Consider the following 13,323-nt stretch of genomic DNA (forward strand, 5'->3'; position numbering starts at 1 on the left):
TCTGTTACACCATCTGCTGGGAATCTTTTGTTTGGGAATTTAAATGACTGAATAAAATGTTTAGGGTACATTTTTTTTTATTTTTAAATACTCCTATCTCTCTATTATAGCTCTTTAGATACATTTTGAGGTAGCCATCAAGACATTTTGCAGTTTATCATTTGTTATGAAATTTCTTAAAAGGAAATTAAGCATATTTTTTCTTTTCTTTTGTGGCAATATTTACTTCTTCTGTATTTTTATTTATACTGCTCTTCCTCTTCTACTAACAACTGCGCATTTGTAGCTGATGAGGATTACCTGTATGCAAGTAAGTTAGGCTACATCTGAGGCACATCTCCTTTCACTCACATCATCATAATAGCACTAAAGAAATCACACCTTCCTACTACTTTCTGTGAAGGATTTGTGTATAATTTTTCAGAAGTCATATTTATATTGAAAAATTTATTCATCTGCATATATCAATAGTAATTATTGTACTGGGTGCAATAATATGAACCTCCTACTCAGTGCAATGATTTTTATTTCTATTATTTGCATTGAATTTATATAGTGTTTTCAAAATTTGTTATCATTTGTAAGGCATCATAGTAATTGTTTCAGCACAGTTACCCTACTCGTACACATCTAAAATTCAAAAGCATGTCACCTGCAGATAGAGCAGCTGCTGAACTTAATTGGTACTCAAAACACTAATGCAACCTGAAATTGATTATCTGTTGCTCATGTTTATGATATTTATCTTTAATGACAAGAAGCTGCACTGCAATTTATTGTCAGTATTTAAAAATAGCAATTTCCCTATGCTTATAAAATTGTAGCTTTTTGTGCAATTTCTCAAAATAATTTCCTTTATCGCAGAAGAATTCTAAAATGTGTTGCACCATGTAGTGATTGGCATGATTGTTAGCATGTTTTCTGTTTAGTATTTTCTCCTTTGAATGGCATGTATGTTGATAACTATTGTTAGAATATGAAATGAAAATTGTCTGTATGTTTTGCATTAAAAAATGTTTTATTATAGTTCAATCTGTGATTTAACTTCTGTAATTTCTCCTTTACTTAAAAACTGATTCATGATTACAGTGCACAGTTCAAAAGGTGAACTATGAAGGTCTCAGTGTGCAAAATTAGCATCCAGTTATCTTGCTGCAAGAGCTGTTGCAACAGCCCTCACATACATGAAATACATCTCTGTAGTGTTGTATGTGCATGTCCAATGTGGCCACTGATAATACCTTTATATTAGCTGAAGCAGAGGACTTTAAGCTACTGTCAATTACATTCCTCCATGGCTCAGCTCTTGATCTGTGGACTGTATGGTACCTACATTTTGCTTCCATTCCATTTTGTACTAGTAAGAGAAATAATGCAGTATCCTAACATTAATATCATGAGTAACATATCTGTGTACCTCACATGCTTATCAATTACTGCATTATATACACCAGTGAAGAAATAGGTCTACTATTCCTAGTCAAGAACTAGAATCTATTATTATTTCAGTTCATATATCTTACTTTATAATTTTTGAGATTGCATTATATGTATTTTGTATAGACCCATAGTGCCATTCAGAGCTTTTTATTTTTGTATCAGGACATAATGTAACAGCTTAATAATTGTTATGCTTTCAATGACCAGTCTCATGTTATTCAAATCAAACCTGTTGTATGTGTCTCTGAAACACTTAAAATTGAAAACTGTCTCTTAGTGGGTGTCATGTCCTGATAGATTTTGCTTTGCCTTTTAGTCAGTGATGTAGATCATTAAGTCCACAATATCTCATATGGAGTGAAGGGTGAATCTGTTTGGGCATTTAAGTCGGGAGTTTGTGGTTTCTTCTTGCAGATGAGCACCACCCTCCCCCTACGTTCACGCCACCTGAGTTGCCAAAGAAGGTGCACATACGAGGTATTTGCTAAATCAGAAACAAAAGCACATTAAAAGAAAATATATGAAACAGTGTAAATCTTACTGAAATTAACAGAGCAGCAACGATTGTGGACGGCTGTTGTCAAGATAATAATGTTAATTATAATAATACTGATGCAAATATTGTCAAAAAGCAGATGATAAGAAAATGGTGCAACATTTTCCCTGACAGATACTTGTGGCAGTCATATTCATTTCCTGACATGTATGGCTGCTGCTTCAGTGTCTGAAGTGTTGATTGAACCTCAAAAGACATTGTAGTCGCCCAAAATCTGAGCTGAACTGTGCTGAACTTCCTATTCATGAGCTCGTAGTGCATAATAATTTCATAGTAAAGCAGCAGTGACTATTTCAACAGTAGTTCCCCACTATTCACTCGTAGATACAGCTTCCAAGAACTTCAGTATGCATTTTTTCCAGAAGGTTGCTGTTTGGTAACTTCTTGTTGTAATAAAGATTTTTGGTATGTGCCACTGCATGCTTTATACATTCTATTGTAACTGCATACTGTATCATAATATGAATGTAACAAAAGGATTTTATAGCTTCAAAAAATTTATTTGCAACCATTATCAGCTGGGTATCTGTCAGAGTAGAAAATCTGTAGTCACTGTCCACAGGGAAGAGCTGTTGTTTTGTAACTAATCTCAGAAGCATTGTTCTTGTATAATATGAAGCAATTTCTTGACATTTATTTTTTGCAGTTACAGCATGTAGCATGTTATGAAGCAGAGCACTGTGAAAGAATTATCAGTTATTAAAGTACTACATGCCTCATAAAATTGCCATTCTGTGTAGCATCTGTAAGTAACTTCCTCTTTATTTTTATCAGCATAGGGTGCTCCTTGCCTTGATAAACTATGCACTTGTAGTTCAGTGTCCTATTTTCATGAATTACTTGGTTTTTGTCTCAATTATGTTCCCATAAACTACCATATAGTGTTTATTTTGTTTAGCACTCTTTATGTTAAATCCAGTGTCTCATCCACTTGCATCACTGTATCTTTTTGTACGTATTTAGCGTCTTTTCCCAACAGAAACAAAGTCACTGATTTTGATGGTATGTATTTCATTTCCCTATGGATTTCGAATATTTCTCCTTGTTGTCAAAAACTGTAATTTTGTATGTAAATTGTGTCACACTCTTTACTTGTCAATTTGATCAAGATTTGCTATCTACTTAAACCCTCATGTGTAATCTATGAAAGGTTTTCTTGCAGGAATAACACCTCATAGGCAATTTCAGTTATTTATTTTCTTGTTGACATTTGGTTTTGAGACTTGGAACAACTTCATCAATGGAGCTTCCATTCATTATTGTGTATTTCTTCATGGTACATCAGTATTTTCTCTCTAGTCTCGGTGAAGTCCTATGAGACAGACTTGAAAAAAGTATAGAATTCTTAAAGGAAGTATCCTCATTGTTACCAGAATTGGAGTAACAATAATATTTATAATGTCAGTGACAAGGAGACCACTTCGGAGCGCATTTGTAGAAAGCTCAGCTACATTTTGTGTCCTCTTTAACTCTTTAACTGTTTCCCATCTCTCACCATGTGGATGTTGAGGAGTAGTCATGGTGAATTCTTTATTGGGAAGTGTAATTAAAGTAACATAAAAATAACAGATGTTTCATATACATTATCAGGCTAAAAAAGGATGAAAACTTTTGAAAGGTTAAAAAAACTTTTAAAAGTTCACTCATCATGATTTAAAACTTTCTAAACATAATTTGTTGTCAGTCCATAAAATGTATGCCTAAATATGGTGTCAATTGTCAACTTGGTTCCACTGAGACAGAGGTTTTATTGATTGACACTGAATGACGTATTACAAGCTTTAAATTGTCATGAGTGAACTTTCAAAAGTTTTTGTACTTTGTAGCTGGATAATTTGCAACAAATGGCTGTCATTATTATGTCACTTTAACATTAACTACATATCTGATGATGGCAGTAACCAAACAATATTTTAAATTTAATAGGCTGTATAAAAATATAATGAAACTGCATAGATGAAAAATCCACTCACAAAGTAGCAGCAGGAGAACACACATATAAAGGTATTTAAAAGTTTCAAGCTCTCAAAGCCAGTGGCTCTTTCTTCTGGCAGAGGGGTTGAACGGGAAGGAAGAGCAGTGAAGGAAAAGGACTAGTGAGGTTTAGAAGAAGAAGTAAAGTTCAGAAAATTTGCCCAGAACCCCAGGTCAGGAGAGACTTACCTGGCGGGATGAGAAGGAAAGAATGATTGTTGGGGACTGCAATGGAAAAGATTTGGAAATCTGAGAACTTGAAGGTGAAAGGTAGAGTAATATGCAAGACAGACATTACTGCCAAAACAACTTAACACAGCAGAAAGTTAAGTCCATTTTATGTGAGAGAGGTGGGAAAGGCGGGGGGGGGGGGGGGGGGGCGGGGGGGGGGGGGGGGGTTGCAAGGAAAAATAGATAGTTTAGATAGTTCAGAAAATGGAAGGTATAGAAAACTAAAAGAGAGTGAAGAAAGCAATAGCTACTGTGAAGAAATGCTGAAACCAAATAAATTATGGTCAAGTGAGTGATGATAACTAAGGCCATGTTGTTATGCCAGTTCTCATCTGCAGAGTTATGAGGAACTGTTGTCAGGTGGAAGAATGCAGATGGCTCATGTGATGATGAAGTAGGCACCAAGATCACAGCTGTCATTTTGCAGGTGGCTCTCCCTCTGATAGTGTATGTTTTTCCAATTATAGGGCTCATATAGGTCATAGTAAGAGGGTGCATGGGGCAAGTTTTACAGTGGAGATGGTCACAGAGATAGGACCAATAGGGTAGGGAAATGTGTGCAGAAGAAGCATAATAATGAGGGGATTTGGAGGTCAACATAAAGCTATTCTAGGTGTGGTGGACAAAATGTTGGATAGAGTGGACCTCATTTCAGGGCATTAGGCTGGAGTTACATCCAGTGTAGGCTAGGGTGAGAATGGTGGTGTATTGCCGAAAAGAGTCTGCATCTGTTAAATGCACTATGTGATCAAAAGTATCCACAAATCTGGCTGAAAATGACTTATAAGTTCGTGGCACCTTCCATCGGTAATGCTGGAATTCAGTATGCTGTTGGCCCACCCTTAACCTTTATGATAGCTTCCACTCTCCACTCTTGCAGGCATACATTCATTCAGGTGCTGGAAGGTTCCTTGGGGAATGGCAGCCCAAGTTTTCTCACCTCCTGCCTAACTATCATAGTACTTGCAGTGGATCCTGATGCAGTTTGGAATCGCTGTGTGATGGACTGGTTAAATGTCTGGCTATTACACATCGTGACTCTCTTCAACTGTCAGCTGTCTCTGTCAGTCAACAGATGATGTCGGCCTGTATGTTTTTGTGCTGTACATGTCCCTTCATGTTTCCACTTCACTATCACATAGGAAACAGTGGACCTAGGTATGTTTAGAAATGTGTAAATTTTGCATACAGACCTATGACACAAGTGACACCCAATCACCTGACCGTACTCAAAACCTGTAAGTTTCTGCTCTCTCATGATGTCTAATGACTACTGAGGTTGCTGATAAGGAGTACCTGGCAGTAGGTGGCAGCACAATGCACCTGATATGAAAAACATATGTTTTTGGGGGTGTTTGGATACTTTTGATCACATAGTGTATGTTTCCCTTGAATGGCAACGGTGTATGGAAGGGGAAATTTGACATGGAAAGGATGATAACTGTCAAAATGTAAATACTATTGTTTGTTAGTAGGTTTCATGTGAACAGAAGTACATAGCTGACCTTTGGGGAGGATGAGGTTAATGTCAAGGAAAGTGCCATGCATTTGGAATAGGACTATGTGTAATATAATTGAGAGAATATATGTAGAGATTGCGAGACTCTTAGCCTGTCAGCCTCAGCATGAGTCCATATGGCAAAGATGTCATTAGTGTATCTAAGCCAAAACAGGTTGAAGGAAAACCCCCTCCAAGTCAAGCATGAAAAGATTAACATAGGAAGGAGCCATCCTGTTTCCCATGGCCATATCCCTGATCTGTTTGTATGTTTGCCTCTCAAAGGTAAAGTACTTGTCGGTAAGTGTACGGTTGATGAAGGTGAACAGGATGAATGTCATAAGTTTGGAATCGGGTGGGCACTGACTGAGGAAATGTTCATCAGCAGACAGACCATGTAATTGGGGGATGTTGGAGTAGAGGGAGGTGATACTAATGGTGACAAGCAAGATGTGTGCTGGGTGTGAGATGGGCAAAGATTTCATATGGTCCAGGAAATCTTTGGTGTCTTTAATAAACGAGGGAGGTCTTTGTACTATGGGTTGCAGGTGTTGATCAACTAAAGCAGATATATGTTTGGTGGGTGCTTCAAAGCCAGCAACTATGGGGCGACCAGGGTGATTGGGTTTGAAGTTGTATGGACTGAGGTTGTTAGTCCTTGTGAGGGCCTGAGGTTTTAAGGAGGAGCTGCAGGTCAGTTTGAATCACAGGAATAGGATCTTGATGGCAGATGCTATAGGTAGAGGTGTCGACAGTTGATGTCTACTTTCTACGATTACATCTACATTGGTACTCTGCAAGCCACCATACGGCACATGGCAAAGGGTTCTCTGTACCTTTGATTACATATTCCCATCATCTAGTACTACAGTGGTAGATCCCTTGTTCACTGGGAGGATATAGATGGAGTCATCAGTTTTTAGGGCATGAAGTACCTGGAGTTCTGCAGAACACAAGTTAGGATCATATTGTAGGGACCTGAGGAAGGATTGTGAAGCAATGCTGGATGTGAGTAATTTTTGGAAGCCTTTTAAGGAATGATTTTGAGGTAGTGGTGATGGATCAAGTTGGAATCTTGGTCAAAATTGTTCAAGGCACACTTCAATGTCAGGTTTTTGGATTGGGTTGCAATGTGAATCCAGTTGAAATTATGTGTGAAGTAAAGTACATCCATCAAAGCAGTGTGAGAAAAGGCAGGTTTAAGGCTGAAAGTCAGACCCTTGGATAATAGTGATAATTCAAGAGGGGAGAGTAAACTTAGATGATAGGTTGAGAACACCATACTTGTGTTGAAGCAAGCTGGGGTACTTTTACTTCCCCTCTTGTTTCGCAGTCTGCCTTCTTAAAATTCATTTTGTTCTTAACTAATTATCATTAACATATGTAGTACAATCTGCATTTTCATAAAAGAGAAAGGTTGGCCCTTGGTTTTAAAGGATATAACACTAGATCTAATTTTGTGCTTAGTTTTATATATGTAATTGATTTCCTAATTTATTTTGACTATTCCTAGTTAATACTATTGTTATAGGATGAAATCAGTAATTGTTTCGTAACTTAAATTATATTGTTGACATTTAAAAAAATATAAATTCTGTCCTAAGTATAAACATTTAGAGGAACAACTAATAGCATTCATTAGGTATTTATTTGACTCTATTGGAAAACATCTTAGCAAAGCCAACCCTTAATTAGTTCCAAAGTAATTAACAGTTTTGTCAAAAGTATTGTTTGCCTAACTATATATGTTAATTTCATGATTTAAACAAATACTTTGGCCTAACTCTTGTAGTAGAAGAAACTGTTAAAAAGAACCAATTTTTCGATATATTCAGTTAATTGGTTAATCGAGTGAGTTAAGTTTTAACTGTAATTTCTGCAAATTTAACTTTAAACAATGTGTAGTTTCAGTACCTATTATTGGGAGGATATTTAAGGGCCCAATTTTTGGACCTGAGAGAGTCAGTCCATAGCCAAATTTCAGACAAGAAACCTGTGTTGGTTAGAACAACAACAATGCTTCAACTTAACTGTGGAATAAGTGTTACACAATTAGGCCATGTGTAAAAAACAAAGGCAGCGTCTGCTCCATATGTGCCTTTCTATTCTTCAAGAACTGTGAACTTTGTGGTTAGGTTTTTACTACTCATAGATATTCAACAGTAAACTATTGTAGCAGTATGTGGATGTTCGCCTGAAAACTATTAATGAGGCACCGGCTAGAGTGGCCAAGCGGTTCTAGGTCTGGAACCGCGCGACCGCTATGGTTGCAGTTTCGAATCCTGCCTTGGGCAGGGATGTGTGCGATGTCCTTAGGTTAGTTAGGTTTAAGTAGTTCTAAGTTCTAGGGGACTGATGACCTCAGAAGTTAAGTCTCATAGTGCTCAGAGCCATTTGAACCATTTTATTAATGAGGCTTATCAAAAGTTAAACTATAGTGCACTGGCCATATTAAATGTGTATATGGGGGGTTGCGAAAAGTGTAAGTAAAAGACCGTGGGATGCAAATGTGCAGCTGTTGGCTACATCATTTACTGTAGACAGTACTGCACTTCCACCCCCTATTTTTTCAGCCAGTACGTTGACACTGAGGAAAACAAATGAAGAATTAAAAGAAGGTGACGAACCAGCACATAGTGTTGTGATTGGTTCTTGTGATTATGAGCTATCATTAGTCTGGCATGTTAAGAAGGCTGGCCAAGCCTGGTTTCCAGGAGAGGAGTTGTGGCTGATTGTGTGGCTGTTTAGGGAGCTGCAGAGGGACAGAAAGGGAAAAGCAATGGTGAGATAATTTAAGAGAAGGGGGTAGCTTTTCGAGATGAAGTCTGGCATGCTGTTTCAGTTTGAAGTTGGCTTAGAGGACAATACCACCAAAGAAAACATGAGGGGCAAATAAGTGCAGGATTTTGTAGGAGAGAAGTCTGGTGGAGTGGAAGTTGGCAGATGAAGCTGATTAGTCAGTTAAGAGCAATAAATTGCTGTATTTGCAAGCGTATAAGAGGTTGGTGTAGAGCGAGAGTAACTCCCAGGCACAAGTAAGTTTCAAGAAATGTAAGATCTTTGTTTTGATATTACAAAAGCATGTGTTCAGCATGAATGAATGTGTGATGGGATTCATCACAGCAAAAGAGGAGGGTGTGAAGTGTTGGAGATGGTGGATGCCAAGAAAGAACAAACAGAGGCTGGAAAAAGATAGAAAAATGCAAGAAAAGCAAGGTAAAAGAGTAGAAAAATCCAACAAATATTGTGAGAACAGCCGTAATGAGCTGGCAAGAATTTCCTACTGGAAAAGTGATCTGTATGATGCAAAAAAAAATTTGAATGGGGAAAAATGATCAATTGGGAAAGTCAGGACTGAAAGAGGAAGTCATTAGAGAAAATGTAATCCACTGTGTTTGGCAAATAACGTAATGCAGGAGATGGCAGTAAAAGTTGATCAGAAACTTATGTCTAAAAACAAACAGAGGCTGGAAAAAGATAGAAAAATGCAAGAAAAGCAAGGTAAAAGATTAGAAAAATCAAACAAAACATGAAAGAATTGCATGTAAGTGAGGTAAACGCTGTAACTGGCAAAACATATATTATCAAAGAAGAGCCATCTGTCAAACAACATGTCATGTACCAGCTGTTACATGCACACTGTCTGGCCTTTCACATCAGCGTGACTACCATCAATTTATCAGTTAGGATGACTCAGTGTAGGTAAAGGGTGTATACTGGCAATACATAATATCCTTTTGCAGAGTATGCTTTGCAACATGACAGTTGTGACCTTGGTACCTGTGTCACCGCATGTGCCATATTTATGCTTCCCCTGGCACCAGTTTCTCATGACTCGGCAGATGGGAACTGGCATAACAACATGGCCTTGGGTCTCACCACCCATCTATCCTTAATTCACTGAAATTTCTTCAGCCTCACCATTTCTTCACAGTAACTATTCCTGTCTTCATTCCCTGTTGGTTTTCTATATCTTCCATTTTCTGACCTGGCTATGTTTCCTCTTATCCTCCCCTCCTCCCCCCCTCCCCTTTCTCTCTTCTCTCATATAAAATAGACTTAACTTTCAGCTGTTGTTAACATGTTTCAGCAGTAATGTCTGTTTTGTGTATTACACCTTTAAGCTGTCAGGTTTTCAAATCTCTGGTGCAGTACCCAATGACTAGTCTTTCCTTCTTATCTGATCCCGTAAGTCTCCAACTCTTCCCACTTCCTAAACATCACCAGTTCTTTTCCTTCACCACTCATCCTTCCCCTTCATCCATTCTGCCAAAAAGAAGAGCCACTGGCTCCGAAAACTTGCAAATTTTAAATTCCTTTATATGTGTGTTCTCATGCCACCATTTTGTGAGTAGCTTTTTTATCTGTCCAGCTACATTATATTTCCAAAAATTGATTAATTTTGAGGCTGTATAAAAATGAATTCTTTGTTGTTTGTCCTCTGTGAATTCCTATATCATTCATCTGATTGTGATGAAACTTTAGTGAGTTTTGTGTATGTGCCCGTGGAGATTTCTGTATGAGTAACAATCACATATGACCAATACGGTTGGGTTTAGGAGGAGGTGATGTAGAAACTGAAATCAGAAATGTCTGGATCAGTGTCAATCAAATTTTGTATGTATGTGATTCATTTTTTGCACAACTTTTCTTGGAAAAATACTTTGGGGATAATATACCTCACAAACACCTCTAGGGCTGGAGGTGAGAAGATGTGATATATACAGATATTTGATAATGGCATACATAAGTATCAAACATGTAGTTTCCATTGTCACTTGACTTATTGGTGATAGTCACTTTATCATTTCACCCCTAGAACAGATCTGAAGGTGGTCATTATAGACCTAAACTGGTAGTCTGATGACAAAAAAATTTGTGACCGTAAACATGAAGTGAAGGAAATTTATCCTAGAGTATATGATGGGATGGGAGTGCAAAGATAGTGACATAACAGCATACCTCTGTAATGTCTGAAGGATAATCTACCAAAATTGGCACATGTGTCACTTGCTGTGTGGAAAAATTTACTGTGGGGCTAAGATATTCATATTATTGCTGAGGGTGTGGATTCAGTGAGAATGGATGATATGTAGAAACCTCAAAAAATATTCTGTTTGTATTGCTGTCCTGTAATTGGTTGACTTGGAATCTGTTAAAAGTAGGAAGTAATTTTTTTTTTTTTTTTTAAATCTGCGTTGTTCAGTGCGACAATCACATTGTGAGAATGAGCACTCCAGTGATCCAATAATTTTGCCAGCACGTTTTGGGGCTAAAGATCATGTGATATGGATTAATACCATAGATACATTTGAAGTTCTTGGCTTTTTTTGGAGAAAGAAGTATCTTCAGAATTTATATGAACCTGTAGGGTGAAGTTGACTGGAAATACAAATGAAATATGTGTGTGTTTGTCTTAGATATAATGCGATTTTAAATTATGTGGTCACATGTTTAAATTTGTTTGAATTTTCTGGTGTGCCATAGCACTGATTCTCACTCAGAAATGTGGCCCTATAATTCTTCAGCACGGCATTAATCCACCATGATTGTGTAATGTAACCATGCTCGTTGTCAGAAATCTAAAGCTAAACCTCATCAAAGTGACAGTTCTGAATGGCAACTCAGAAGAAGAGGACATTCTGAGTTCATGTATTCCATCATTCCCACCAACATGCCAATTGATTTCAAGTTACTGCAGTTCCCCATTTACTTGGTGTTGTCAATGACAGTCAACAGTGTACTGGATCAGTTGCTTCAAGTGCGTAGATTAAATCTGGAAAATCCATGGTTTTCACATAGTCAGTTATATGTTGGATGCTTATGAGTATGACAGCTGAAAAATTTATTTGTTTTTGCAGAAGAAAGAAAGAACACAAATGTTGTATTGCCCATAGCACTTGCATTAGTTTTTTTCAAACTTAATTTGACATACAAAATATCATTATCATTTATTTTACACATGTCAGTGTGTCTGCTTGGTACATGTGTATCTACTTAGAAATTAAAAAGTGCATTGCTATGCACGTCAGACACAGGTAGCAATGCAATGTATTAAGTGATCTAGACAGGCTTATTCACAAAACATCAACTTTTATCATGGACTCTGTCCAGAAGTTTATTTCCTTGATTAGTGCAGTAAGTCTGCGTGTGTCCATTACCATTGTTCAAGACATGTTCATTAAGAATAAGAGGCACAGTTTTTAAATGAAGTTTCTGGGTCACATTTTGATAGCAAGCTCTCTCTCCTTTGAGGGTCCCTCAAAGCACTGAATATCCTTAAGTTCCTTAGACACATTTCCTGTTTTATGATTCCAACTCAATTACAGATGGCTGATGTGTGGATCAACAGTGTTTACAAATGTAAATATCATGAATATTATGTACCCAAGAATGGATTTAACTAGCCATTCTTTATGTTGTATATGATAAGCCACAAACATACATCTGACATTAAGAGTAAAATTTCTTGACTGATCCTCAGTCACCACATTTCCATCTGTTTCCTCATTCCAATTTTGAAATGGTTGTCATAAATCACTTGCATCCCATGAAGTCATCTGGGATGCATGTGAAAGAAGACCTAAAGCCAATCACCACCTTGAACTCTAAAGATACCCAGAATTAATTGATTTTTATTGCAATGTAGGCAGAAGGTGAATACAGGGTTATAAACACAAAATCAAATAGGGGTAATGCAGGAGTATGTTTAATAATGAATAAAAAAATAGGAGTGCGGGTAAGCTACTACAAACAGTATAGTGAACGCATTATTGTGGCCAAGATAGACACGAAGCCCACGCCAACTACAGTAGTACAAGTTTATATGCCAACTAGCTCTGCAGATGATGAAGAAATTGATGAAATGTATGATGAGATAAAAGAAATTATTCAGGTAGTGAAGGGAGACGAAAATTTAATAGTCATGGGTGACTGGAATTCGAGAGTGGAAAAAGCGAAAGAAAGAAACATAGTAGGTGGATATGGATTGGGGCTAAGAAATGAAAGAGGAAGCCGCCTGGTAGAATTTTGCACAGAGCATAAATTAATCATAGCTAATACTTGGTTCAAGAATCGTGAAAGAAGGTTGTATACATGGAAGAAAGGTATCAGATAGATTATATAATGGTAAGACAGAGATTTAGGAACCAGGTTTTAAATTGTAAGACATTTCCAGGGGCAGATGTGGACTCTCAGCACAATCTAGTGGTTATGAACTGTAGATTAAAACTGAAGAAACTGGAAAAAGGTGGGAATTTAAGGAGATGGGACCTTGATAAACTTTCTAAACCAGAGGTTGTAGAGAGTTTCAGGGGGAGCATAAGGTAAAAATTGACAGGAATGGTTGGAAAGAAATACAGTAGAAGAAGAATGGGTAGCTCTGAGGGACGAAGTAGTGAAGGCAGCAGATGATCAAGTAGTGAAGGCAGCAGATGATCAAGTAGGTAAAAAGACGAGGGCTAGTAGAAAACCTTGGGTAACAGAAGAAATATTGAATTTAATTGATGAAAGAAGAAAATATAAAAATGCAGTAAATGAAGCAGGCAAAAAGGAATACAGACGTCTCAAAAATGAGATCGACAGGAAGTGCAAAACTGCTAAGCAGGGATGGCTAGAGGACAAA

General features: G+C 37.4%; 1 protein-coding gene across 1 annotated transcript in view; it reads left to right on the forward strand.

Moving 5' to 3' along the window:
• The window catches only part of LOC126462459 (calcium-activated potassium channel slowpoke), a 915,336-nt gene that overhangs the window by 586,234 nt on the left and 315,779 nt on the right, over positions 1–13,323 (forward strand). Inside the window, exon 16 of the mRNA XM_050096074.1 lies at positions 1,855–1,917. Within this exon, the coding sequence (XP_049952031.1) occupies positions 1,855–1,917 (63 nt within the window). The remainder of the gene's footprint in view (positions 1–1,854; positions 1,918–13,323) is intronic.

This window comes from Schistocerca serialis, chromosome 1, assembly GCF_023864345.2.
Source record: "Schistocerca serialis cubense isolate TAMUIC-IGC-003099 chromosome 1, iqSchSeri2.2, whole genome shotgun sequence".
NCBI classification, from domain to species: Eukaryota; Metazoa; Arthropoda; class Insecta; order Orthoptera; family Acrididae; genus Schistocerca; species Schistocerca serialis.